Consider the following 27,471-nt stretch of genomic DNA (forward strand, 5'->3'; position numbering starts at 1 on the left):
AATCGCATCTTAAAGTAAATGGCCTACGCAGAGGCCTAAGTAAATAGTCCCCGCCTTATCGAGGTCCCACGCTCGGGCACATCTGCCTATCTTGAGCGGCGAGGACCTTATCTGTGGTCTCCCACTAAGGGACTATTTTAGGAGGCGGGGAACGATCTCAAGTGACTGACTCATGTAGTGTGCACTTAAATTACATGTTTTTGAGCAATGCACCCATGTCGCCTTAGATAACAAAATCCTAAATATAATTTATCGCTCTCGATTCATTTACATAAGATATGAACGGAGCCCAAAATTGTAAGTCTTTAAATATATTCGTGTTCATGTGTGAACACTTATAATATACCTTAGTCGTGTTATGTTTATCTATATACTTTTGAATCACATCGCTTTCCTATACGTTGATTACTTGTAGACCCTAATTTTCGAAATCTGGAAATTACTCTCCAGCTAGTTTTAAACCAAGAGACGAACATTTGGAAACAGACCATATATGCAGAGCTTAGCGCTGTGGAAAAAGAACAACGAATTTTATTTACATTTTGATTACGATATATGTATGTTACATGTTCTTCAAAGAACTGCAAGCAAATGTTAATTTTTATTTAATTTGCAAACGACCATTTAACGAAACCACATAAAACGTCATAGCTTTTCGATATATAAATTAGCAGTAAAGTGCAAAGACATTAATTACTACGGCAATTATTCGTGTCAATTTATTATTGTAAATAATAACCACATATAAATAATTATTAAACAATGGAACACAAATTAAACAGTTCAGGTCACTTGTTCATTCCATACATTCCATGTTCAAAACCAGCCCCTTTCACAGTTCAGTGTATGTGTTTTTCAAAGGATTCGAAATTTTAATTTTGGAGGTTTCACATACTTATTCTGGGTAATGCCATTGAGAGCACCATCAGTAGCACATTTTACCAGTTCTTATTGGCTGATCACGGGAAAGTTGGAATGTCAACTGAATGTTGGTAATAAGACGTATTCTGAGATTACAATAAATAGCTGAGTTAATCTATATGAAATTATTATTCCGCCAATTCATGGTCCTTGAAGTCTAGTGTAAGGCTAAGCAAGTTTGTTGTTTCAAAAGTTTAATGTGAAGTATCATAGGCATTAAACAGTACGACTTTTTAGGTCACACACCAAGAGTATTTTTTAAGTATGTGTTATTTGTCTATTATAAGACAAGCCAATGCACGCGTTGTATGATGTTAGCCGTTTGGCAATATGTAATTACTTCTTGGCCAACCCAGCTCCTGAATTTGGTCCGACTCCTGCTGCTCATCCTCACATTCATTCTCACAAGATATCATGATCATGATCGTTTAGCTAAAAGCAATGTCAATAAAGTATGTATCCAGTATATGCACCCAGTTATCCACATACAGCAACCGATACTACTCATGCAGTTGGCGCTGGTATGTGGACGAGCTCAAATCATAGTTAAGTAATACATATATAAATACATATTAATTCTACATATTTATACACAGCGAGGACATACATACAGTTACATATACAAATACAAATGGAGGTTAAAGGATAATAATGCTTAAAGGCTTTAGTTCGTGTAAACAATCTTCCAAAACCGATTTAATTCCCAGCTGATCACAGTGAGCTGTGTTCAAAAAAATAATATTCTAACCTTCTTCATTTAACCAATTGTTCCCTAGACCCAGCAGCCATGATAGGGTATCAAAGTTACCTTGCAAGTTTTAAAATGCAGTTGGAATTCAGCGCAAAATTTTCTTGTTCGTTTTCCACTTTTATGTTGATAATGGTAACGTACTCAATTATTGCAAAAAAACCAAAGGATGTTCCACAAGTATATATTTCAGTGTGTCATACTCAAAACAATCGAAATAACTATTCTTCTCTGTGCCACAATTAAAATTCAAGTTTTCCTTGCTTAATATGTAATAGAGTAAAAAAAAATAAATTAAAATATTCTTTAAAATTCTTGTTTTAGGCTATTCAGGAATTGATGAAAATGACTATGTTCTATGTTTAATAATTAAAAATGTTATATTCTGCTATTCAAAAGTGTGTCAGCAAGTCGGATAACCGCACGAGCCTTAATGGTTAAAGGAAATAGACTACGTAGTCATTTTGATCACATGCTCACACACAAAAATCAACGTTACACAAGAAATCGTATGAACAATCCGCAAATTAGATTTTTCCGTTCTTTATTACCTAAAATCGATTGCTTTTCTTGGCCCAAAGCAAGTAATAGTTCTTCCTTCTCTAAAAACACGTCGATCCAAAATCTTGAAGCTGCCATTATCGCTTGTTTTGAATACAGAAGTTTAGTTAAGCAAATTCGATTGAAATTATTTCAATGTGAGAATTATACAAAATATAATAGTTCGTGTTATCTTTAACTGAATCTTATGCAAAAGTGCACCTGTGGAGGAAGCATATAAAAATGTGCAATGTACTTTATTTATTGGCGAGGATCCAGGCTATCTAAGGATTCTGGGCAAAAGTAGACACTCAACCTTAAAAATTCTTTCCTCTAAAAACTTATACAATGTACAATAATTGTTACATAAACTTATACATACTTACAACTATAACATGCTATACCGAAATTACAATAAATGTTTACGTCTGACACTTGTGTTACTTAGTTGTAATTGTTTGCAAGAACAATAACCTTCGAGGAGACAACTTATACCTATTGGTGGGGCTTAACTTGAAACACGAAACTATTACTAATATACAAAACTGTTGTTATGTTTAGTCCAAAAATAAATTCCGAAAATAAATGCATAACTAGAAACAAATGTGCAATTAAATATTCTTCTTGTCCTTTATTCGTGGAGTAAAGTGCTATACTATTTTCGTTACATCGAATGTTTCAATGAAAAGAAAGTATTTGGATTTATGATCTAGCAGAGTCGATCGCTAACTTTTGGCCACGCCTACAGACCGCTCAAAACTGTTACGCCCACGCATTTTAAAAATTTATTTTATATTTAATGTTATTATTTCAAAAGGAACGCCTTTGCCTGGCTTTCAGTCCTATATTTTTATTACTCTACCAGCAACATATATTCGAATATTTTGGGGCTCTAATGAATAAATGATAATTGAATGAAATGAAATCTTTTTAAGAAATCAAGCTCCATCAAGTTTTTAAGTTTAAACATCTGGGACAGCCTAAATAACTGCGTTCGAATAGGACTTTTAAGTTATTAATTATGAATAAATTTGACTTATTAAGAATATGACTCTATTTTTTTGCAAACTCAAAATTTCATCATTCTTCCGGAATATCAATAGATATTGGGAAATAAAATAAGAACAAATTTTAAAATTATTCAAAAGTGTGGGCCTGACAGGTTTGGCGGCTTTAGAACGTTAGAGTGGGCATGGCAAAAAGTTTTTGGCAAATCAATAAAAATTCACAAAAATATGAAAAAATATCAAAACCTTTTGCAAAAGTGTGAGCGAGGCAGTTTTGGGCGACTTGTGGGCGTGGTGACATGGATCTTGCGTCTATGTCGCTAGAATCTGCATGCTTAATCTCATCTTTCTAAATTTTATAGTTCCTGCGATCTAGACGTTCATACGGACGGGCAGACAGACAGGGTCAGATCGACTTGAGTATTGATCCTGGTCAACAATATGTATACCTTATATGGTCGGAAACGCTTTCTTCGACCTGCCACATAGTTTAAAAAAAATCTAGTACACACTTTTACTCTACGAGTAACGAGTATAAAAATTAATTTTAAAAAATTGGTTGATATAAATCACCATTAGTAGGCCGTGTTTCCTTAAAGGTGGCAAAAAAGTAAAAAAAAAATATTTCTGAATCCAAATTTGCAGTTACATATGGGATAAAAAGGCGAAAGCAAAAAGGAGCCGACAAAAGTTATTTAATATTTTAAAGGGTAGTTTCCAAGTCTATACCCGAATCTTCAAATGCTGAACCATCACTAAAGCCCAGCTGTTGAATACCGCGCACGCACCAAAGCTCTCTCCCACTCTCTCGCCCTTTCCAGCCCTCGCATTCCAGCTTTTCCCGCCCCAACAACCGGCTGAAGAGGGGGAAAGCTTTCTAGAGCTCCAACCTGTGTCGGTGTCTTCCGCTCAGTCGTCGGTTGACTTCCAAATTGGTAGCAACGTGTGGGTGAAAGTGCTCCCGCTGGAAAATCCCTTCAAAACCAAACGGTGCGTCGGTGTCTGCTACCTGTTCTTTTGTGTGTGCGCTTCTTACGCAGTCTTCGATAAGACCTACAGATTTGTTAGCCCCTTATCATAATCATTGACGAATTATATAACTTTCGGAACTCTTGAATACATAATGGAACGGGAACGGCTATCGACCACTGCCAATTAAAAATCCTCTCTATATACTTAGTATCGGGCGTGTGTGTACATACATTTAAACCGAGAGTTTTCTTGTGCCTACATATATGCGCAAGAAGCGTTGTCGGGAGAAACTTGTTTACCAGCGATAAGGGGACTCAGTTAGGTTCAAAGCATCGGACTGATAAGAGCTGCTTTCATGGGCGGGACGGAAAACATAGTTTACGAAACGTTTAATTCCGCTTTGAGAACGATTTCTTTTCGCAGATACATATTTTACTGATTACGTACGTTCCTTGCAGGCAATCATGAGCCCTCTCCCACGAGTCAACATCGACGAGCCGAAATATGATCAGAACTCCTACTTGGGCAGAGCCAAGCACTTCTTCCTGCTGACCAACCCGCTTAATGTGCTGGCCTCCGCCTCGAAGTTGGAGGAGGCCCGCCAGATTGTGATAAAGTACCGGGCTGGTAAGAAAGAAGAGTAGGTAACCAAATTAGATCACTAATCTTATTCGCACTTCAAGGCAAGGATGTTCCCGAGTGCAAGACCATCGACGACGTGTGGCGCGCTAAGTACCTGTACGATTCGGCGTTCCATCCAGAGACCGGGGAGAAGCAGATAGTCATCGGGCGCATGGCTGCGCAGATGCCCATGAACACAATCATCACCGGCGGTGCGTATTAGCGACTTTTTCGGTGCTCAATTGACGTCAAATAAACTATGTGCTTCCGCACTGCTGATTAATCGACTACAATAATAGCTAAATCACATTCCAGGCATGATGGCCTTCTACAAAAGCACTCCCGCCGTCGTCTTCTGGCAGTGGTTCAATCAGACATTCAACGCCATTGTTAACTACACGAACCGTTCGGGAACCTCGCCCATCAGCCAGCAGTAGGTACCTCCTTCCAGCCGCAGTCCCCGACACTAACTTCACCGATTTCGTCCCCTGTTCAGGCAACTAGTTACCTCGTACTGTTTGGCCACTAGCGGAGCCCTGGTCACGGCCCTTTCCCTGAACCACGCAGTGAAGAACATGAATCCGCTCTTGGGTCGCCTTGTCCCCCTAGTGGCAGTTGGAGCTGCCAACTGCATCAACATCCCCTGCATGCGAATGCAGTAAGTTAAATTTGTATTAAAGAAGCTCTTTCCTCTATACATTTTGTTTTTAGTAAAATTATGAAATAGGCCTGATTCGATTAGAGCAGCTCTGCTACAATTTTAGAGAGATAATTTTACCAGCATTTTATTAATTTATTCATATTTTATTAAAGCTGTTTACCGAATTTACGCTACTTCGGCCGTTCGTAAAACAGTGAATTAATTATGTATATAATATTCCTCTTTTACAGAGAGCTGCGCAACGGAGTGACGCTTTTCGATGAACACAGCAACGAAATGGGCATCTCAAAGAAGGCGGCCGTTGTTGGGATCTCAACCGTAATCCTAAGTCGAATCGCCATGGCCATACCGGGAATGAGTACGTCTCCTGGACATCCTTGCGCACAAAAGTGTAACAACTTACGATACTTACGCTATTCTCAATTTCAGCACTGACACCGGTGTTGATGAATGTCCTCGAAAAGAGGGGATTCCTGGCTAAATACCCGCGATCCAACGCTCCCATCCAAACGCTCTTCTGCGGCTTCGTGCTGATTTTCGCCACGCCCCTTGGCTGCGCCTTCTTCAAGCAGCGAGCGGACATCAAAGTGGATAGCCTGGAGTCGGAGGTCCGCGACAGCATTAGGAAGAAGCGTCCGGAATTGGAAACTGTCTGGTTCAACAAGGGACTGTGAGGCCCTATGCCATTTACGAGCTTAACGGAGACAATACTGCTCGATTGAGCAACTATTTATTTCCCTTCTTGCATTTATTGGCATTTTGCCTGTTGACTTCTGTTCGAAATACTCCTGATATTAGCCTGACCGCATATGCTTACCGTTCACAGCAAGCGACACGTCAGTGAATCAAATTTACAGTGTATATTATAGTGATTGTGTAAAAGTGAAAATGTATGAAACAAAAATATATCTGTTAACTGTTATCTGAACTCAGTTTCAAATGGCCCGCGCACACTATTTATTCGAATGGCGATTACAGCGGGATATCGACTATGCATATCGATGCCTCTATCGCACCATCGATGGCAGCGTAGCCCACAGTCGTGGCTTGCGCATATCTAATTGCTGGTCGACTCAGCTTCTGGACTGTTTTGTTTTTATTTAATTAAACTATAATTTAAAAAGCTGTAAATTGCCTCTGATACTTATTTTGTCCGGATCCGCACAACTCGTGGTTTTTTTTTTTGTCAGCAGGAACACCTCGCAGTGGTAGCGTTTTCAACCGTTCGTGTGCTGCGTCCTGGAGTCGTAATTAAGGTGTGGTTAAGTGTTTGCCTATGCGACCAATTAGTTTTGCCAGCACGGGCTACTTGGATTGAGCCCCCTTCTTTAGTCAGTTAAAACTGTCCTTGTTCAATAGGAAACACAACTAAAGTGTGCTTGAATAATCTAAAAAGTCAGTTGATCGAAGATCAATCGCGGCTTACGACCACGCCTAATCACATATACACACACACATACACATATGTACATTTGTATATACGCGTGCTGACACATCGTATCACAAATTTGAATGACCTGCGATCGACAAATCTGTTTACATTCAATTTGTTTATGCCATAAGAGGGGCAAAATAAACAAGAACATTCTTTCGTTCTGCTTTCAGAAACTATCGAATTCCAGAGCAAAATGTGCCTTTAGTCTGCTGCGAGACATCTAAACCAGAACCCACGCTATTAAAGCTAAGGACCAACTATGCTAGCAAAAATCGGCCTTCTGGCGAGTATTCTTGTGCTCAACTTAGTTGGCCAGATCACGCCCCAATTTTCCGAAAACCTGCCGGATCCGGATCCGCAGTCGGGACAGCAGCCTCAGAACTATCAGCCTAGCTACAACAAGGATTACTCTCCGCGATACAACCCCCTGTATACTGGACAGCAAAGCGCTGACCCCAACCAGTTCGACAATACGCTGGTCGACGGACAGAGCCCTAATACCTACAAGGGGTACTATGATGGCAGGGCAGGAGGTGGGGGCCTTGGCGGCAATGTAGTCGGGCCTGGAAACAACCTCGGCGGACTCGGCCCACAGTACGACCCCTTTAATCGGAACAGCATAGGTTCAGCAGGTGTCAGCTACCGGGACGCCTATACGGATGAAGATAACTTTTGCCCGGAGCACTGGGTCTCGTTCAGACAGACGTGCTATCGCTTCATCCGCTCGCCCAAGCGCAACTGGGCAGAGGCTAAAAAGATCTGCAAGGCACACAATGCCGACCTGATAAACGTGGATAATGTAGAGAAGCACTCGTTTATACTCAAGAATCTCATCCTGCAGAATCAACGGCAGAACCGATTCTTCATCTCCGCCCGGCAAACGGGCCCGTTGAATTGGGTCAACGATGACAACACCCAGTTAGTCCAGATCGAAGACTCCTTTTCCATGGACGAGCAAGTGCCCTTGGAAAACGAAGATCTGCACGACAATAGATTCCTTGTGCAAAACGACCTCAACAACCAAAATATCAATAATCCAAATCAGTTTTACAACTCTCTTCCGGGGACTGTTAATCAGCGCAATCAAAATAACCTTCGCGGCTTTATAGGCAAGTTTCACTATTTAAAATTGTCGATTTGCTAAACATCGTTTCCTTACAGGTCCCAACCAGCCGTATGGAGACAACCGATATGTGCGCGATCGCGTTGTGTACGCCTTCTCAAAGAAAAGGGATCGGTGGATGTTCATGCCAGCCTATGAAATTGAACTAAATCTCTTTATATGCGAGTCAAAAGTACTATACAGCTCAGACAATGTCAACATAAAGTTAGACGACAAGCGTCCCTACCATTATGGACTCGATATAAACGACATGGAACGGATTCCACGGGGTCCTTATTTCGTAAAGCAGCCAAACGACACGACTTTCGATGTGAACAAGAATCGCCTGATTAATGATGTTACTCTTAGCTGTTTGGCCAACGGGTATCCAACACCTTCATACACATGGTACCGAGAGGTATACGTAGACGACAGACTCGAGTACCAAAAGATTGATCCCCTGGCGCAGGATCGATACACCATATCAGGAGGCAACCTGATTATCTACGAGCCGAAGCAAGCGCTGGACCAGGGCGCGTATCATTGTGTGGCAGAAAACAAATTTGGGCGAATTCGATCCGAAAGCGCGCATTTAAACTTCGGTTTCATTATGGAATTCAATCTAAAACGGTCTGCGGAGACAAGCGAGATGAATTGGGGCAAATCCATATTCTGTGACCCCCCGCAGCACTATCCCGACGTACGCTATTACTGGGCTCGAGACTATTTTCCTAACTTCGTGGAGGAAGATCAACGCGTATTCGTCTCCCGCGATGGTGCCCTATACTTCTCCTTCATAGAAACTGTGGACAGAGCCAACTACTCGTGCACCGTACAGACCCTTGTGTCGGACACCGGTCGCAACGGACCCTTCTTTCCGTTGCGCGTTACCCCCAACAGCAACTATCAAGCACTGATATTTGCCAACACCTTCCCTAAAGTCTTTCCGGAGGCGCCAGTGGCAGGTGACGAGATTCGGCTGGAGTGCATGGCCTTCGGTTACCCCATTCCGTCATACAATTGGACCCGCCAAGGCCTACCTCTCCAACGCAACGCCTACACGATCAACTATGGGCGTGTCTTAATAATCCAAAATGCGACAACGAACGACAACGGCGAGTACTCCTGCACGATTACCAATCCCCGGAAGACACTTATGAAGAGCATATACATCAATATTCAAATGCGCCCACAATTTACCATACCTCTTAAAGACATGATAAAAGACTACAACAGTGACGTGACTTTCATTTGCGAGGCATTTGCAATTCCGGACGCGAATTACACGTGGTACAAAAATGCCGAACGACTCGACCCAGCGAATATTAATCGCGACCGATACATTATCCAAGACAATGTGTTAACCATTAAATTTCTAGAAAAGGATAAAGACGACGCAATGTACCAATGTGGTGCCCAAAACCAACTGAAGACCTCCTTCTCTTCGGCGCAGCTCCGAGTGCTGTCTATGAAACCGTCCTTTAAAAAGCATCCCCTTGAATCTGAAGTCTATGCTGTTTACAACGGCAATACGACAATTGTGTGCGACCCGGAAGCCGCTCCACGCCCTAAGTTTCAATGGAAGAAGGATGGACAGGTGATTGGCTCGGGAGGCCACCGGCGCATTCTGCCCAGTGGTACCCTGACAATATCACCCACGTCGCGGGACGATGAGGGCATTTACACATGTATTGCATCAAACCAAGCCGGCACCGACGAATCGCACGCGCGTGTTATTGTATTGCGTAAGTAGAAAATGTCATTCATATGCAATATACATTTTTTTTAAAAAGTAATTTTATTTTGTCAAAAAACCTACTTGTGTTTCCTCAATTGGATGCAAAATGATTTTATTTAAAAAAGTTAATTTATATATAGTTTATAAATAATATATATTTACTTTGATAAAACGCATTGTTTAGAGAACTTTTTTAAAATTGTTTTTAATGCACCTATCTTTGTTATTGTCTGAGTAGCATAGTAAGAGTAAAATGACTAATACATAATAAACTAATTTAGTATTTAAATACTTGAAATTTTATCAAGACTTATGTAAACCTATTTATTCAAATATTTACAGAGGAAATTCGTTTCATTGAAACGCCTCCACAACGAATCGTTTCTAAGGAACACGACTTAATCTTCTTGCATTGCGAGGCCGCCTTTGATGAACTCCTCGACATTGCTTATGTTTGGAAACACAACGGCGAAGTCCTAAAAAACAATCACGACGGCACCGGACGCATTGTAAGTTAATGTTCTGAAATCTGCACTAAACCTGTCCTTATATTAACCTTTTTGTTATTGCAGATTGTAGATTGGAACAGATTGACAGTGCATAACACGAGCATGCGCGATGCCGGGGACTACGAATGCGTTGTCAAGTCGGCGGTAAACGAAATTAGCAGCAAGACCAGTGTTTCTATTGAGGGAGCTCCTGGCGCTCCTGGTGGTGTTCAAGTCATACAGATAAGTAAAACGAAGGCCATCATTGAGTGGGTGGACGGATCGCACAACGGTCGTGCGATCCGCTACTACAACATCCTAGGCCGTACAAACTGGAATCGCACCTGGGTTAATGTGTCGACCCATGTGCAGGCGCGAGAAGTAGATCGATACACCTCTCGCCAGCAAGCCGAGGTTGTCAATCTGACGCCGTGGTCGGCTTACGAATTTAGTGTTACTGCTGTAAACGATCTGGGAATCGGAACGCCCTCGGCCCCCTCGCCAATTTACAGCACCTATGAGGACAAACCATACATAGCCCCGAGGAACGTGGGTGGTGGAGGTGGAAAGATTGGCGACCTAACTATCACCTGGGATCCGCTTCTACCGCAAGAGCAGCATAGCCACGGCATACACTATAAAGTGTTTTGGAAGCTCAAGGGAGCCATTGAATGGGCATCTGACGAAATAAAAAAACAGGATCACATGGGCGTGGCTGTGGTTAATATTCCTCTTAATAACTACTATACGGAGTACGAAGTCAAAGTCCAAGCCATTAACAGTGTTGGCAAGGGACCGGAGAGTGAAATAGCTGTCATACACTCCGCTGAGGACATGCCACAGGTGGCTCCTCAAAAGCCCATTGCGCTCGCCTACAACTCCACATGCTTTAATGTCACTTGGCAACCTATAGACATGTCCCGTGAAAACATTCGTGGCAAACTCATTGGCCACAGGGTATGGTTACTGCACTTAATTCCATTGCATTGTCAAAAACCCTTATCTTTCACCAGTTGAAGTATTGGAAAACGACGCACCAGGAAGAAGACTCGGTATACTACCTGTCACGTACTACAAGGAATTGGGCGCTTATCGTAGGTCTACAACCAGATACTTACTACTTTGTTAAAGTCATGGCTTACAATGCTGCAGGTGAAGGACCTGAAAGCGAACGCTTTGAAGGTGTGTAACGAACAGTTTAAAAAACCATTTAAAGAAAATGCTTAAACACCATGCTTTTTAGAACGAACATATAGAAAGGCCCCGCAAAAGCCGCCATCTTCGGTTCACGTGTATGGAATAAACCCGTCTACCGTGCGGGTTGTTTGGAGATATGTTTCACCTTCGCAAGACGAGGAACCAGTAGAGGGTTATAAGGTACAACTCCCGGCACCGTGACCAAGAAAATCGATTACAGTTTGAAACTTTCTAGGTTCGCATTTGGGAATCGGACCAGAACATGATTACGGCCAACAATACCATAGTGCCAATCGGACAGAAACTGGAGTCGTACATCAACAATCTGACGCCAGGGAAGAGTTACAACATGCGAGTCCTCGCATACAGCAATGGAGGAGACGGTCGCATGTCCAGTCCAACTTTACACTTCCAGATGGGCAAGACCACGCGCAACGGCGCAAATACCCGACATGGCCACAATATCAATACGGCTCTTATCTTAAGCACATTGCTACTCATTAGCACCTTTCTTTACACAAGCCAATGAATGCAGCACAAATTAAGATCCATAACTTTAGGCAGTAAGAACATACATATACTAAGAAGTGACCTTATATTTGAGTAAGTGAAGTTATAAAAAGAACTACATTCCATCCGTGCTCTCTTGCAAGCCCCTTAATTGATACAAATGCAATTCCGTCCATTTTATAGACTTTTATCAAAAAATAATTTCTAAAATTTTATCAACAAAATAAATATGAATACCATTATATGGTCCAGTATGTTGCTGAACTAAAAATAACAATATCCCTATTTTTTTACTTGGAATAATGAATTATGAATTAATTATGAACGTGTGCCCCGGTTGGCCATATTTATGTCCCTTTTTGTTCACCTGGTAATACTACTCCTGCATTTTATACCCGATACTCGTGAAGTAAAAGGGTATACCAGACTAGTTAAAAAATATGTAGCAGGTAGAAGAGGTCTTGATCAGGATCGATCTGGCCATGTCCGTCCCTATGGACGTCGAGATCTCAGAAACTATCACAAATCAAAATTAATTATTGTCCAAAAATATCAAAAAGAACTAAGAACTAAGTGTTTATTTTTGGTTTTTCGATTATTTATTTTGCTGCTATTTCATCGCCCGCGTAAAACGGGCGGACATGGCTATATCGACTTGTCTGTTTTTACTGATTAAGAATATTTAATACTTATATATATGTATACGTAAATGTCTATTCGAATTTCCTTTCTACCAGGTACCCGGTATTCTTCTACAATTACAAACGAAAGCCATCTATCGGTGGGGTTACATTTATTGCTCACAACGCCGGAATATGTCATTAATGAAAAAAAAAGTTTGGTTTTTTCTTACTTTGCGTTAAAAATTAGTGCAGTATTGCAAATGGCTAGCTATTTTCCGCATACGGAAATACCACACAATACCAATCGGCTTCGGGAATCCCCCTAATATTACATGACGAATCTAATATGGTGCTGCGGTCCTCCTCGGTCACACTGAAATACTGCGAGCAGCGAGCAGTAGCTGTGGGCATTGGCAAAAACATAGAGAGAGAAGATAGATGCAAACATGGTTTTATAGCGGAAATCTCATACAATCGCACTGGACATCTGGGAACTTGAACCATCGACCTGCCACAGGCAAAGGCTTTCCCGTAAGGTTATCCTGGGTAGCTAAGGGAACACCATGGCGTATGGCTGGAACGGATGCGGAATGGGCGTGCAGGTGAACGGAAGCAACGGCGCCATAGGTTTATCCTCGAAGTATTCTCGCAACACGGAGCTGCGACGCGTTGAGGACAATGACATTTACCGGCTTGCCAAAATACTAGATGAGAACTCATGCTGGCGCAAATTGATGTCGATCATACCCAAGGGCATGGATGTGCAGGCCTGCAGCGGAGCCGGATGCTTGAATTTTCCGGCGGAAATCAAAAAGGGATTTAAGTACACTGCGCAGGACGTGTTCCAGATTGACGAGGCTGCAAACCGACTACCGCCGGACCAAAGCAAGTCGCAGATGATGATCGACGAGTGGAAGACCTCTGGCAAGCTCAACGAGCGGCCCACGGTTGGGGTATTGCTCCAACTTCTGGTGCAGGCAGAGCTCTTCAGTGCGGCAGACTTTGTGGCACTAGACTTCCTAAATGGCAAGTATGACTATGTTTGCCTTAAACTGACAAAACTAAAAAAAGTGTATCCACTGACTTCTCTAGAGTCCACCCCTGCCCGGCCTGTTGACGGTCCCGGTGCGCTCATAAGCCTTGAGCTGCTGGAAGAGGAAATGGAAGTGGACAACGAGGGGCTGAGCCTCAAATACCAGTCAAGCACTGCCACTCTTGGGGCAGACGCTCAAGGTAGCGTTGGCCTGAACCTGGACAACTTTGAAAAAGACATTGTGAGGCGGGACAAGAGTGTGCCCCAGCCGTCAGGAAACACCCCTCCCATAGCGCCACCTCGACGACAGCAAAGGAGTACTACTAACTCCAACTTTGCAACATTGACAGGCACCGGAACTACGTCGACGACCATCCCGAATGTGCCCAATCTGACAATTCTCAATCCCAGCGAACAAATTCAGGAGCCAGTGCTGCAGCCACGACCGATGAACATCCCCGATCTGTCTATACTCATTTCGAACTCTGGTGATTTGCGGGCAACTGTGTCGGACAACCCAAGCAACAGAACTAGCTCAACGGATCCGCCTAACATTCCGCGAATCACTCTTTTAATTGATAATTCTGGAGATGTAAACTCTCGACCAAATCACGCTCCAGCGAAAGCTTCAACGGCTACCACATCAACGGCGAGCTCAAACAACTTGCCAATGATAAGCGCCTTGAATATAAGTAAAGGCAGCAGGGAGACCTTGCGTCCTGAGAGCAGAAGCAGCTCCAGCAGCTTGAGCAAAGATGATGACGATGATAACGATGGTGAGGAGGATGGAGAGGAAGAGTACCCAGATGCCTTCTTGCCAAATCTGAGTAACTCAGAGCAGCAGAGCTCAAACAATGACTCCAGCCTGACAACGGTTACTGGCACCAGTGGTGATAACAGCTTTGAGCTAACCAACGACTCCAGCTCCACCTCAAACGACGATTACGCTTGCAACATTCCAGACTTGAGTGAGCTGCAGCAATAGATAAAAGCACCGACCATCGGCGGAGATGACATTCCGTTCGATAACTTATGCAACCCAGATGTATTCATTTGGCAGCTGGGTGTGGACCTTCTTATGTTATGCATGAGGTCCAACTAGAATCTAAGATTCAGTGCACGATTTGTTCATATCACGTCTGTAATCGTGACAGTACATGACAAGTACGGCAATATCAAATATTTCCGTTTCAAGAAAGCCATAACCCAATACCAAAATTTAACAAATTTTGTATACTTACGAAATACTCCTTCATTTTCTAGTATAAATTTCCTTAAACGCATAATGGGTTTCTGTGACAGTTTTGTCTTGGGACAAACTGCGATCTTATGACATTTTTCGTTATTAATTGATTGTTGCCTAAAATATTTCACAAGTACGATATAATGGCTAAATACAAATAAAATATTTTTGAAAACATTGTCTGTTTTTCTCGACGTTCATACTGATAATATACCACATGACCGCTTAAGTCAAAGCCTTTTTCAGGGCTGTAAGTTCAAGAGTTTAAGGCGACTGTTTTTTCTCGGTGAAAAAACTTTAGGTTTTTCAAATGAACGAATGCATTTTGTATGTAATTTTTGTACTATTTTATTTATGTGCACAGGTTAGTTTCGTTTAGTTACTAAATTAATACACTGTTGTCCGTTCCAAAATGTACACTTACCTTTCTCCTCGGATGACATGTCCATTGCCTTTTCCGTATAACTGCAAATTTTTGATTTTAATTGTTTTATTTTTGTTGTTCGAAACAGCAAACAGTATTACTCCACATTTGCTCTAATGCCCCGTGCCCGTGGCACGCAGAATAGTCGATCTTCAAACTGCTGACAATTAAAAATGTCTCGCACCTTGTTTTTATTTAAATTCTCATTTGCTATGGCGGGCGCGGTACGATATTGGTCCCGTGCTATCGCGTACCATTCATAATATCGATATCTTAAGAACAATAATCGGGAATTTGTTGGACACCTCTAGTGTTCGACGAAACCACTGAGCCAAACAAAATCCGAAATTATTCGCAACATGGACGAGTCGGAGCTGCTATTCAATCTGTTTTATATTCTGTTGTGCATGGTGATCATCTACCCGCCAGAGGAGTTCCAACGCCTGGGATTCACCATTGAACAGTTGTTCGCTCGGTTCCTGGGAGAAGAGTACCTGGACTTTGTAGGCTACCACCAGCGCCGTACTTCGCTGAATCTCTTCGTGCACTCCTGTCTGCCCTTCTCCTACTTTCTTATTCATAGGCTCAAGTTCTCCGTCTTCGCCACGCAGGAGCCCTTGGAGGACTTCGACCTGGACCCGGATTTCCCCATGCCCCAGGAAGCGGTAGCGTTTAAAACGCTTACGTGGAAAACCGCCCAGCGGTTCAGTGTGTTGGCCGTTCTGGCGATGCCCGCTCTGATCTTCAACTGGCACCAGGAAAACTGGCGTCGGCACCCGATCAGCAAGGCGCTCTCCAAGTACTCCATCACGCCGGGCAGCTACAGTGCCGTGGCTAGCGAAATTGGTATAGAGTTCCGGCAACCGGAAATATACAAGAAGAAGCTAAATTCCATTAGCTCGGTGATTGCCACGCAGAACTGGATAATAAAAACCACCATGTACAATGTTCACTTCGCCCATCAGAGCAACACGTCGCTTAGCGTAGCTAAGGTCAGTGGTACACGATTCCTTTGTATGTGCGACCCTAATATTTTGTCCGCAGGCAGAAACTTACAACATATCGCATCAAGACCAAAACGACACCTTGCAGATGATAAGCATTATTGTACGGCCAATGAGGCAGGGTGTGAGCGACTTCCACATACGAATTAATGCCCTGGAGTTTAGGAATCTAGAGAACCGAGTCCGACGACCAATCGCAATTCCCTCCAACATTCAGTTACACCGCAATGTTATAGACCGTTTTGTGGACGTCTTCAAGGCGCAAGTCGCCCAAAATCCCATTTTTCCAGATGATGCTACTACGGAAAAGTGTTTTGCCTGCATGCTAAACGAACCAAACACCAAGATCCACAAGCAGTGTGCCGACTTTGATCGCAATGGCGCTCCCTTGGCGAACGGGGCGTGCTGCTCAAACTGCTACTGCCGGCCCATGTGGTGTGTAGAGTGCCTAGCGCGCTGGTTTGCCGCTCGCCAAAGTGACGTGGATCGTGAGGTGTGGCTGGAGCAGAAGTGCACATGCCCAATGTGCCGAGCCAAGTTTTGTGTGCTTGATGTCAGCTACATCACAACCACAGTCGATGCAACTAACAGTACTCAGAGTCAAGGCACCGAAGAAGATACTAATGACACCACGTGATTTATGACTGTTAGAGATTAAAGGACTCTTAAATCGAACCTGGTTCTTTATTGGTCTTATTTAAGTGTAATCATTTTCAATACAGTAAGACGTACAATTATATAGCTATAAACTTATAAATATGCATAGTAATTAGTGCACTTATCACTTTTTAATACTTTAACAATCTAAGCAATCCTAATATTTTTATTTTACTTAAGTACAATTGATCTAAGCATAGACAGAAAGAGTGTTCATATGAGAAATATGCCTTAATATGCTCTGCATAGGAAACCTGTAGTGCAATAAGTCCACTATCTAAATGCGTTTTATTTTCTTTGTCCTCTCAATCTGATAAAAAAGGCGTCATGCTAATTTATATACATGTGCATGATAAGTAATGGAAATACATATTAAAGATCTATAAATTCGTTTCGTAAACACTTTTATAGCTCTCAACCTGGTCACGTTGGCTTCTTGTCTGATTAGCTGCAGGCGTCATCGGTCCTGTCGCAGGGTCGAGGCACTTGGATATTGTGCTTTTCGAAGTGCAATTTGAGACCTTAAATAAAATAGTCATTAGTTAGTCTTTTACAAGAAACTGTTGTGTTTCTATTTCAAGCTTTATAGTAGCTTTCATTTCAAATTTTAATATTTTAATATTGGCGGAAAAATGTGGCATTTGATTTCTTAACGAAGAATAAGATATATTTTAATAGCGCATTTTCAAACCCATTGAAGGTAAATATTTGTATACCTTCTTATAAAACACCAAAGTAAAATTGCATCGCTTTGGAATAAATAAGGTAAAATAAATAACATTTCTAAATATTATGGACATTTTACGATTTGAGATGTGTTTGAGTAAAAAATGGCAAGACAAAAAATATTTATTAAAGTGCCGGCATGACTGTTTTGGTCAGTACATATGCACACTCAACTTTCAAGCATTTGTATTTCCCCTGATGACTAGACACCCATAGGGATAGGGACATGGCCATATCGACTCAGCTTTATTGGGTCGGAAACTTTTCCTTCTACCTGTAACATACTTTTAAACTAATTTGGTATTCCATTCGGATCTGCGAGTATTTGTAATATATATTTTTGTTATTTCACTTGCCAATTTAAAAATGGAAATCAATGTTGAAGGACGTGAACCAAAGGTGATGTAAAATAAAATCCTATACTTTAGTACTCCAAATTCGCCCCCAATGCATTCCAAAACTCCACATTTGAGTTTTAGACAAAGGTGTATTGGAATTGTTGTTGGCATAGACCGCTGTGCTTTCCGTGGATTTCCGAAAGTAGTAGACCTAAAGTTTCCTATATCCAAACAAATGATTGACTCAAACTGGACTGACACCCCGAAAATAAATTTTATGCTATTACACCGCTTTTTTCCTAAACCGTTAATATTTTTTAAACATTAGGAATTCGATACTTCTGATGTTATTTTTTCCTATACACAGTTAACATAGCAGTGCTGTAACATTCCGCTAAGTGTTTTTGATGTGAAAATCTGGATTTCCGTAAATTATTTTAAGTCGAAAAAAACAAATTTCCTTAACAATCTAATCTTATCGTCACTTACTTTTTCTTTACATATAAATCTTTGCAAATTTTCACACCCAGGGGTAAAGTACAAAAATACTAGATTATTGGTTAAAATGTCATGTTAACTCTGCAAAAAGTTTGGGAACATAATTCGTGCGTAAAAAAATCAATATGATTTAAGCTCGACATCTTCAAGCTTGGACCTATACAGGTTTTATCACTACAGGATCGATCTACAAAATCGCTTTCGTATCTCAGATCGAATCGCTTCTCCATCAGCAAATGACTTCAAGGTCCCGAGATTGTTCCTTGCCCCAGAATGGCCGCTTCCGAAGGTTATACGAGCATTTCCGATGAACCACTTAGAAATCCAACTTAACACAGTATTCCTAACTTTGTTGCGACCAATACTAACGAACTGGAAGCGGTGCAGATTGTCAATCGCAGATACACAACTCACACCCGCAAATCACGAACGCCATTGGCAAAACGGGCTGCTCACTAAGTGATTGTTAGATATGGGCTCTATAAGGTGAGTTGTTATGGTTTATAGGTACAATAATGAAATGCGCAAAAGGGCACACCTTCTCGAAGTCCTGCAGAGATCCTGATCCAGATCCTCCGTCAAAGAACTTTCCGTCGACCGCATCCCGCTTCTTGTTCTTCGAACGAAAGCGTCCGGATCGGGAGATGGAGAAGTTGCGCCACTGGTGGCCATAGGCGCACCGCTTCTCCTCATCGCTCAGCACGCTGTCCAGGTAGTGGATCGTCGGCTCGTGGGCGGTTGACTTGGCTTTGCTCATGGTGCCCGGAAGAGGACCAACTGCAAATCAAATTAGTTCGGATTCTTTTTTTTTTTTTTTTGCGATCGGTGGTTCCGATATTGACACTCCAGCTGATAGGACCGAACACTGGGCTACAGTCGAACTCGCACTTCCACCGGTTCGGATGTCTTTTGTTTTGGTGCGTTCGTGTCGGCCAAAGTTGGTCCGAATCCAATGCCGTCGCGCGTGGTTCCCGTGGAGCTTGTGCTCTGCGACTGCCGCTTCTGCCTTCAAAAAAGCCAAATGACAACCACCCGATGGAGTAATGAAGTCGAAGAGAGCAGTCACCAGAAACTCTTTCCACCGCAGCTCCAGAGCATGTGAGTTTGCTCCTGAAGGCCTAAACAGGTGAGCCAGGCCACACAACCGCAACACACACGTACACACACACAATATATGTGAATTTGAATTGTGCCAACAGTGCTGAACGAATCCACCTATTGATATATGTAAGCATTCACCGATGCAATGATTTGTCTTTATGCGATTTTCAGGCTAACAGAATATTTTTTATAATATACATTTTTTTCTATTTTGAAACGTAAATTCACTAACTACTAATATGTACACGAGGTATAGAAAATATGCAGTGGTTGTCCAATCCAAACGGATAATATACAAATAAAATTGTAACTTTTGTGCCGAATAATAATTTGTGCATTTGACTTTAAAGATGCACTACATAAAATTTACTTTTCGGCATTCTTTAATACCAAATTTTGTAGTGGACAAGTAAATATTTACCTGGCGGTGGGTAAATGCATTTTATAAAGTGTATTTATAAAAGTCCTGAAAACAGGTGTTTTGTATATTGAGAGTGTGATTGCCACTTTATTTGGACCCCGTCAGTAAAGGTTTTTCTTTGATTTCCCACATTTAAGAAAGAAAAAATATTCTTAACAGAATAGAACATACATAAAAATAAAAAAAAGCAGGAACAGCCAATTTTACAGTTTTTAAAAATGTTATACCTTTTAGCTAATAAGAGGTAAGTTGGTAAACAAAAATATCGGAATACCATCTGGTTGTAATGAGCTTTATAAAGTCATAGTCTAAAGCTAAACCGGCATCTCAGGTCACCGGTATTATATTTTTGTATGTGTATGACAAAAGTAAGCGATATGTATTGGCTTATGACAAAGTTTTCTAGTAAGCCTTTTCTACACCCTGAGCAAGATCTTCAACTGGCTAAAGAGTAAGACATTTGTCATATAAATCTCGACGGCTTATTCAAACTTTTTCGCTTGGTTGTCAAAATGGAATTTCGGAACATATCCGTATTGGTTAATTCACAAATGCATTCAATTGGTAAATACATGGAAGGGTATCTGACAGTCTTTGTCGCGGAATCGTGATCACTCATCGCACTTCAGCGTATCTACCAAATGCACACACGTATCTTACTTGTGCTCCCGGTGATAAGCGCAAATAGACAAAACAAACAAAAACTTGCTAACAATTATAAATGATTATATCGCTTTTTGGAGCGTTCACTTCGGACAGTTCTTTAACAGTATATATTGTCTTCGCTTTAGCTACTAAACGCATAAGCCAAACTGAACGCTTTTTCCCATATTGATTCGCTCGATCGTTCGAACTTCGCAGCCAAGTTAAAGGAAGGGTACATGTGTTGTATATGATTCAGACAAACTTGACCAGATGTAAGAAATCACATCTTCTACGTATGTAAAAACAAGCTTTGTCAGCCGGGCGGTTACTGTGCGGATTCATTGTCAAGAATCTTAGTGACTCAGCAGCGGCGAGGGCCTAAGGGATTTAGTAAACGCATTAACACATTCATTTGTTCCACCTTCGTAACTAGCACCTGCAATCAAAACTGACACCACCAATTTGGATAGCAATGAATGATCACTACAGCTTTTCTGTACAATATACTAAATAGTTAAACTTCACCCACAGCCGAGGGTATTATTTATTTACAGAGGCAACTTTTTAATTTATAAAAAAGGTAACGTATAAATTCAAAGGTGTGGAAGCATATACATATATAAATCCTTTATCTTCTATATCAATGTTATATCTACGCAAGGACATGGCGGATTTTTCACAAATTATTTTCCAGGGCTAGTCAGCGTCAGCGTTTTAATGTACATTTATTTTCCGGCCATTAAACAGTGTACTTTAACAATAAATTTAGCTTTGTTATCTGCAGACAATTAAAAATTTTTGTCCACCTAAATTAGGTGGTGATGTGAGCGTCTTGAAAGTGCAAGAGGTAAAACAATTAACTTAAAACAAACCATAACTCGTAGAAAATAAGTGGCCCTACAGTTGAATCCAATTACTTCTAGACAACGCTACCACCACTATCGCCGCGTTGACGTGTGATTACAGCGTCCCTTCGCTCCGCTGGTGGCACTGGCCTCTGCTCGGGCAGCCTTTCCTGCCGCGCCGCTGCTGCCGAGTTATTGTTGCGGTGCATGAAGTTCCGAATATTTTCCTCAGTGTAGTCCACAATTCGGCGCTTCTTGCGGCGGCCGTACTGTTTCTGCTTCAAATAAATTTTCAGAATTCCCTTGACCGTTATAAAGGTCAGACCTCCAAGCAGAGTACGATGCAATGTGTTATCAACCGTGTCAAAGAGAATACGTCCCACGATCGACGATATGGTGGGCAGCAAGAGAGCGCCGCAGAAGACCCTCGTGGCTGAGACAGGGTCAGAGAGAGCCGGTGTGGCCGGATTGCTGATGCTTTGCTGTTCCTCTTCCTGGCTGCTGCTTAAATGTAAAGTAATAAAAGTCTGCTAACCCTGACATTGTTGATGCACTTACAGGTTCGGATAAATAAGGCTTACAAAAGGAAACTTCCGCACCACCGTCCCGCGGTTTCGAATAAGACGCAACAATGCATCCTCCCAGCGAATCAATCGACCAAGCACAAGCCCCACTGGAATAGCCGGCAACCCAATAAGGAGAACGAGCGGATCTCCAGACTCCATTATGGACATGCCGTGCTCATGTCCGACAATCTACAGACAATTAATTCTCTTAGCATGACAACTGATTAAAAATGATAGGTTGTACCTGTAAAAATGTGACTGCTCCGTAAGTTACTGCTGTCCAGTAGAGGGAGCCCACGAAGAAACCAGCCGCCAGGAAGGGGCTCAGGCGCTTGATGAGGTTATCTATTGCCTCTAAAGCACCTCCAAGCTTGCCCATCTGCGGGAACACTATGATGTACTCCGTTTGGCACTGCGGACACGATACAGTGCGTAGAGCGTTACCCTTCTGGGTTTTTTCATCGATCCAGCGGTAGAGGCAGCTCTGGTGCACCCACTTGGTGGTGCCGCGGCACTGACAGGGCTTCACCCACGCCGCCAGACGGTTGTCCTCATCGGTGGCGAAGCAGATCCAGCAGCAGCGTTCCGGCTCCCCCCCATCGACGGCCACTTGGACGGCAGTGGAAGTGGAAGCGTCCGTGGCTTTGTTCGCTGAAGCAGGTGGAACGGTCAGCGTGGTGTGATCCTCCACGGCTGGTATTGCAGGCGTCGCACAGTCCACAGATGGCGCCGCACAGTCCACAGAGGGCGCTGCAGCTTTGTCGGCCATTTCGCTGAAAGTATAACACAATGTCCTATGTTTATCGATGCACAGAGGCCCAACCTTAAGGTCCTGCTTACTTTGCTCTCACTCGGCTTTGTTGTGCGGTGATTGGCCTTTTCGGTTAAAGGTTGTGGCTTTAATTCTGAGCGTTTCTCAACTTTACTCTTATTTTGGGTGGTTCAACGAAAATAAAACTAACTAAATAAACCCAATCTGATTTATTCTACCAGGGCACTTTCAATGATTTTTCGGACGGACCAGATCTCAGATTGTATTTTCCAGGTCGACGCTAACTTACCCTTGTGCTGGTCACACTTATATCGCAACATAAATATTTTTTTGGGATTTCGTCGTATTATTTTTAAGCCGTCGATTCCAGAAGGACAAGTTAGATACATTGTATAATTTTTAAAAACGATTGACCTACTTACGAAATATTCACACGTATTCGAATTCTACTACCTAGTCCACTACTGACTTAAAATATACATAATTTAAATTTGGAAAAACAACTTTTCTGAATTCTTCCGCCAATACAGAATAACACAAAAACGGAGGGAAATGAGAACAAATTATACTACACCTAAATAAGGGATTCTGCTTTTATGTTACAAGCCGGGTTGATCCCGCATATTCAATGTCGACTTTCGATGCTGGTTATTTATTTTTGGAAATACAAATGTTATAAAATTATAAAACTTTTCAAATATTTCAATTAATTAATTTTTCTTTACAATTTTTTCCCATTTTAATTGCATCCTCGAAATGTCGACTATGGGATGTATCGCGATGTATTTTCACGTTGTGACGAAGCGCACCCGGATATTGTGCGTAGGAGGCAAGCACTACAAAAGCACAAAAATCCAATTACCAGTTCAAAAGATATTCCCAAAACAAGATTTTTGAGAACTTGTCATAGTGATTTTTGTTTGAATAACTATTTTTTTATAATTTGCATAATCAAGACCATACGCTTATTTAAAATTATTTAGCATACAGCAATTTAAAGTTATAACAAAATAGCCCGATGATTTTGTGGCAAAGAACTTCATTGACTTTGAGCAACCAAAAAGACCAGCAACAAAGGATCCCTCTTCGGTATGCTTCATTAATGCATACATGCTATTCCAGTTCGTTATTCTCGTTTTGCCGCCTCAGGGTCGTGTCATGATCGTCCGCATCATCTTCCTCAAAGCCCGCCATAAGGCGATTGAATATGTCACCAAACATTCCGCCCAACCCGGGCGGGCCAGAATGAGCAGCCTCCGGATGCTCGTCGAAATACAGCACCCCAATCTTGGCTACGTACTTTAGAAAAGACGTGTCGCGCTTTAGGGATGGATCGTAAAGCTTGCGTAAGGCCCGAAACCCAGCCACACGCTTCGCGTCAATAAGACGGAATAGGAAGTACAAGAAGTTGACCAGCGGTTCCTTATAGGGGAACTCATGCTTAAGCAGCTTGGCGTGGTAGCGTGTGTACTCAGTGAACGTGTCCTCTGCAGTTTTCCGATCCTTAAGGGATAGCTGCTGCAGCACAGCTTGTACCAGAAACAAGTCCATCTCGCCCTGGAAGCCCCTGCTCTGGCTGATTTCAATTAGCACTCGCCCACATAGGCTGCCATCCTGGCAGAGTAGATAGTGGTGACGAGCCGACTCAATGTTGCCCTCGGTCCAAAACACGTGCGCAATTAACTTATGGAGCACTGGGTGGCCATACTGGCCATGCAAGGCCGTGCTCCACTTAATGGTCCGTTGCTAAAGGAAAAAAAATTTCATTGCCGGTATAAGTCGCGTTTAATAATGTCAAAGACTCACAATAAGGGTTTCGCGCTCTACAGTCGCGGAGTTAAGGCCGCGGATCAAAGCCCCTAGGCGTGGAACCCACAGGAAGTTGTCGGTATCTTCCGCCTGTGGTCCTCGCTTCTCTAACGTGTCCACCAGAAGGAGACATAGGTCCGCGGCGCTGCTTTCCTGTTCCTTGGCAATAAGCTGCTGTGCTCCATCAAAGAGCAGTTCCAGGCAGTCCTGATAGCGTTTCTGCGCCGTATACCTAAGGAATCGAATTTCTTATTGGATTGCATTTCCTTGCACGGATTATACAAATAGTCTACCGAAAATACAGCGTCCTATACATCATGTGCGCTTCATAGAATTCTCCTCCTGCCAGAGACTGGGACAACTTGGCAAGTACTCGGCTGACACCGCGCTGTCCAGTGGACACCGCACTGCCGCTGGCTATTGGACCTGTCTCGGCGGCAGACATTTGGTTATTTGCGGGGTTTATTCGTACGCTTTCAGCGACCTTCTCAATTATGTGGAAGCCAATTTTTATAATTTATTTTGTATTTACATATACCAGCTTCCCGATGACAAACTATCGGTGTCGATTGCCAACTATAACACTCTTTGCACAGGCGCCCAATGTCAAAACAAAAATTGAGGGTTTACACTTCTAACCAATCAATTGGTAATTTAAAATGCATTCGTAAAACACCTTTTATGGTTTTAATAGTTTTCTGCTTGCAATGTCCAATGTCCACAAATATTTTTATTTTCACATCTGAAAATTGGTTCTTCATAATTCAATTCGCTTGTTATTTTATACCATCTTATATGAATATTAAATCATCGTTATATGAATATTAAATTTCAAATAATAATATGTTTTGTAGCTAATGGACAGTAATAAGATAAGACATATCCAGTTTTCTGATAATTGTTTATTTGAGCTATTTCTTCTCTTCGTTAAATTATTAATTTAAATTATTAGCTAAATTCACCAATATCTCATAATTCACACAACTATTAAATGTAACGCTGCTGCTGTTGCGGCCTCGTGTGAACAGCCCTAATCGACGACTTTAATGGAATGACGGGGGAAGAACGGGAAGATAAAGCAGCTGAGAATTGCCAGGCATTGTGGAAATTTTTTAAACTTCCCAATCAAATGAATAGTGATCTGAAGGAGAGTGGTTCCGGAGCCAGAAAAGACGACGCCGCACCGGCAGCCGGCGATTTCGTCGCCGCTAGCGGATTCGCTCCCAATCGTTGGGTCAAACTGAACGTGGGTGGACAAATCTACGCCACTACCATCGACACTCTGGTGGGCAGAGAACCGGATTCAATGCTTGCTAGGATGTTCCTGCAAAATGGCAGCATGAAGCCCAGCGAGCGTGACGAGCAGGGAGCATACCTGATTGATCGAAGTCCTCGATATTTCGAGCCGATCATCAACTACCTCCGCCACGGACAATTCGTATGCGATTCGAACATCAGTGTGTTGGGTGTTTTGGAGGAGGCGCGGTTCTTCGGAATCTTTTCGCTTGTCACCCATTTGGAGGAACGCCTGGGACAGCAGGAGACGCCGCTGGGGGACAGACCATTGACGCGCAACGACGTCATCAAGGCCATCATTCAGACCTCCGTGATAACGGAGCTGCGCTTTCAAGGCGTTAATCTGTCTGGGGCCGATCTACGAAAGCTAGATTTTCGCAACATTAACTTCAAGGTGTGCGCAAACGAATTTCATTTCAATGCATACATTGTGTAATACAACATTTTAAGTCTTTCCAACGCCGTAACACGACTGCATTTTAATATTATTGTAGTTTGCTACGCAGTAAAGGAGATATTTTCGTCCGGAAAAAAATGGAAAATTATTGGTGGAGATCTATCAAGTTGAAGACAATAATTATACTAAAGACTATCCCTTTTCCTTCACAGTATGCCAACATGTCTCACTGCAATTTGTCCCACACCAATCTTAACTACTGCTGTCTTGAACGGGCGGATCTTCAGTACGCAAACTTGGAATGTGCCCAACTAGTGTCAGTGCGGGGACTTTGCGCCAATATGGTAAGCACAGGTTTAACAGAAAACGCTATTAAATAATCACATCATTTGTGAAACTAGTTGTAACAGATTTACGCCATCCAATTAGCTAAGAAAACTAATCTGCCTAATCTTTCAGGAAGGTGCAAACTTGCGTGGGTGTAATTTTGAAGACCCAACAGGAGTTCGAACTAATCTAGAGGGTGTTAACCTCAAAGGAGCATGTTTGGAAAGCAGCAACATGGCCGGTGTTAACTTACGTGTGGCAAATTTGAAGAACGCCAATATGAAGAACTGTAATTTGCGAGCTGCGGTGTTAGCAGGTGCCGACTTGGAAAAATGCAATCTTTCTGGCAGCGACTTGCAGGAGGCAAATTTGCGTGGGGCAAATTTAAAGGACGCGGAGCTTACCCTAATGGTGACCCCATTGCACATGTCACAGGCCATACGATGATATCTTGGTTGGCACCTATCACTAATATTACTGTTATTGACTGTACATACTTAAAAGTTTAATAGTAGGTTATAAAATAAACAGTATTAGGATTGAATTTCTAAAGTCGTGTGTATTATTCTTATTCCTTACTCGTAGAGTAAAAAAGTATACTAGATTCGTACTAGAAAAGTATGTAACAGGCAGATAGCAGCGTTTCCGACTATATAAGGGATATATATTATATATAATCCGGATCAATAGCCGAGTCTATCCGTCTGTCCGTATAAACGTCGTGATCTCAGGAACTATAAAATCTAGAGGTTGGGATTAAGCATACAGATTTTAGAGACGCGGCTCACGTTTGTTGACCCATGCTG

General features: G+C 42.2%; 8 protein-coding genes, 1 long non-coding RNA gene and 2 other non-coding genes across 22 annotated transcripts, besides 4 other annotated features; 8 read left to right on the top strand and 3 right to left on the bottom strand.

Moving 5' to 3' along the window:
* Positions 1-334: part of a mobile genetic element that runs on past the window's edge.
* lncRNA:CR44922 (long non-coding RNA:CR44922) lies at positions 281-2,797 on the top strand. Its single transcript, NR_125060.1, has one exon. It is a non-coding gene; the product is annotated as a long non-coding RNA:CR44922 (long non-coding RNA).
* Positions 2,798-3,344: 547 nt separating this feature from the next.
* Positions 3,345-3,754: a mobile genetic element.
* A 42-nt stretch (positions 3,755-3,796) lies between these two features.
* Sfxn1-3 (Sideroflexin 1/3) lies at positions 3,797-6,407 on the top strand. Of its 4 annotated transcripts, none has more exons than NM_141203.4 (7): positions 3,797-4,206; positions 4,647-4,815; positions 4,872-5,021; positions 5,125-5,242; positions 5,306-5,467; positions 5,701-5,828; positions 5,900-6,407. In NM_141203.4, the coding sequence occupies exons 2-7, from the start codon at positions 4,653-4,655 to the stop codon at positions 6,142-6,144; spliced, it is 966 nt and encodes a 321-aa protein (NP_649460.3). In that variant the 5' UTR covers positions 3,797-4,206; positions 4,647-4,652; the 3' UTR covers positions 6,145-6,407. The 4 variants fall into 4 exon arrangements, with proteins under 4 accessions (NP_649460.3, NP_730823.2, NP_730821.2 ...); NM_164347.3 differs by having other exon boundaries at positions 3,797-3,926; NM_164345.3 differs by having other exon boundaries at positions 4,122-4,206.
* A 95-nt stretch (positions 6,408-6,502) lies between these two features.
* Positions 6,503-12,215, top strand: Cont (Contactin). Its single transcript, NM_141204.4, has 8 exons — positions 6,503-6,726; positions 7,076-8,014; positions 8,067-9,752; positions 10,088-10,254; positions 10,318-11,190; positions 11,247-11,415; positions 11,477-11,610; positions 11,666-12,215. The coding sequence occupies exons 2-8, from the start codon at positions 7,165-7,167 to the stop codon at positions 11,957-11,959; spliced, it is 4,173 nt and encodes a 1,390-aa protein (NP_649461.2). The 5' UTR covers positions 6,503-6,726; positions 7,076-7,164; the 3' UTR covers positions 11,960-12,215.
* A 184-nt stretch (positions 12,216-12,399) lies between these two features.
* Positions 12,400-12,460: a mobile genetic element.
* A 478-nt stretch (positions 12,461-12,938) lies between these two features.
* tub (tube) lies at positions 12,939-15,010 on the top strand. The gene is made up of 2 exons (NM_001202235.2): positions 12,939-13,589; positions 13,656-15,010. Exons 1-2 carry the CDS (start codon positions 13,127-13,129, stop codon positions 14,579-14,581), a joined length of 1,389 nt encoding a protein of 462 aa, NP_001189164.1. The 5' UTR covers positions 12,939-13,126; the 3' UTR covers positions 14,582-15,010.
* A 552-nt stretch (positions 15,011-15,562) lies between these two features.
* On the top strand, positions 15,563-17,308 carry CG14646 (uncharacterized protein). Of its 2 annotated transcripts, none has more exons than NM_141205.3 (2): positions 15,563-16,255; positions 16,308-17,308. In NM_141205.3, exons 1-2 carry the CDS (start codon positions 15,623-15,625, stop codon positions 16,902-16,904), a joined length of 1,230 nt encoding a protein of 409 aa, NP_649462.1. In that variant the 5' UTR covers positions 15,563-15,622; the 3' UTR covers positions 16,905-17,308. The 2 variants fall into 2 exon arrangements, with proteins under 2 accessions (NP_649462.1, NP_001189165.1); NM_001202236.2 differs by having other exon boundaries at positions 16,308-17,196.
* Positions 16,908-19,456, bottom strand: CG34112 (uncharacterized protein). Of its 4 annotated transcripts, none has more exons than NM_001259973.1 (2): positions 19,025-19,456; positions 16,908-17,445 (listed from the first exon to the last, which is right to left on the bottom strand). In NM_001259973.1, exons 1-2 carry the CDS (start codon positions 19,241-19,243, stop codon positions 17,305-17,307), a joined length of 360 nt encoding a protein of 119 aa, NP_001246902.1. In that variant the 5' UTR covers positions 19,244-19,456; the 3' UTR covers positions 16,908-17,304. The 4 variants fall into 4 exon arrangements, with proteins under 4 accessions (NP_001246902.1, NP_001246903.1, NP_001246904.1 ...); NM_001259974.1 differs by having other exon boundaries at positions 18,901-19,456; NM_001259975.1 differs by having other exon boundaries at positions 18,856-19,456.
* Positions 18,547-19,690, top strand: asRNA:CR46139 (antisense RNA:CR46139). The gene is made up of 2 exons (NR_133322.1): positions 18,547-18,972; positions 19,035-19,690.
* Positions 19,691-20,745: 1,055 nt separating this feature from the next.
* asRNA:CR45999 (antisense RNA:CR45999) lies at positions 20,746-22,745 on the top strand. Of its 2 annotated transcripts, none has more exons than NR_133323.1 (3): positions 20,746-20,925; positions 21,087-21,500; positions 21,577-22,745. The 2 variants fall into 2 exon arrangements; NR_133324.1 differs by having other exon boundaries at positions 20,746-21,233; positions 21,315-21,500; positions 21,577-22,312.
* On the bottom strand, positions 21,176-23,072 carry CG9855 (uncharacterized protein). 2 transcript variants are annotated; one of them, NM_001275324.1, is made up of 4 exons: positions 22,905-23,072; positions 22,309-22,837; positions 22,057-22,253; positions 21,176-21,999 (listed from the first exon to the last, which is right to left on the bottom strand). In NM_001275324.1, exons 2-4 carry the CDS (start codon positions 22,831-22,833, stop codon positions 21,573-21,575), a joined length of 1,149 nt encoding a protein of 382 aa, NP_001262253.1. In that variant the 5' UTR covers positions 22,834-22,837; positions 22,905-23,072; the 3' UTR covers positions 21,176-21,572. The 2 variants fall into 2 exon arrangements, with proteins under 2 accessions (NP_001262253.1, NP_649463.2); NM_141206.5 differs by having other exon boundaries at positions 21,361-21,999.
* A 505-nt stretch (positions 23,073-23,577) lies between these two features.
* Positions 23,578-27,224, bottom strand: CG9853 (uncharacterized protein). 3 transcript variants are annotated; one of them, NM_001104210.1, is made up of 4 exons: positions 26,919-27,224; positions 24,939-25,387; positions 24,643-24,877; positions 23,755-24,582 (listed from the first exon to the last, which is right to left on the bottom strand). In NM_001104210.1, exons 2-4 carry the CDS (start codon positions 25,088-25,090, stop codon positions 23,950-23,952), a joined length of 1,020 nt encoding a protein of 339 aa, NP_001097680.1. In that variant the 5' UTR covers positions 25,091-25,387; positions 26,919-27,224; the 3' UTR covers positions 23,755-23,949. The 3 variants fall into 3 exon arrangements, with proteins under 3 accessions (NP_001287156.1, NP_001097680.1, NP_649464.1); NM_001300227.1 differs by lacking the exon at positions 26,919-27,224 and having other exon boundaries at positions 23,578-24,582; positions 24,939-25,206; NM_141207.5 differs by lacking the exon at positions 26,919-27,224 and having other exon boundaries at positions 24,939-25,206.
* On the top strand, positions 25,707-27,214 carry CG14647 (uncharacterized protein). The gene is made up of 3 exons (NM_141208.5): positions 25,707-26,335; positions 26,551-26,682; positions 26,798-27,214. Exons 1-3 carry the CDS (start codon positions 25,775-25,777, stop codon positions 27,110-27,112), a joined length of 1,008 nt encoding a protein of 335 aa, NP_649465.6. The 5' UTR covers positions 25,707-25,774; the 3' UTR covers positions 27,113-27,214.
* Positions 27,225-27,262: 38 nt separating the features above from the next.
* Positions 27,263-27,471: part of a mobile genetic element that runs on past the window's edge.

This window comes from Drosophila melanogaster, chromosome 3R (genome assembly GCF_000001215.4).
Source record: "Drosophila melanogaster chromosome 3R".
Taxonomy (NCBI): Eukaryota; Metazoa; Arthropoda; class Insecta; order Diptera; family Drosophilidae; genus Drosophila; species Drosophila melanogaster.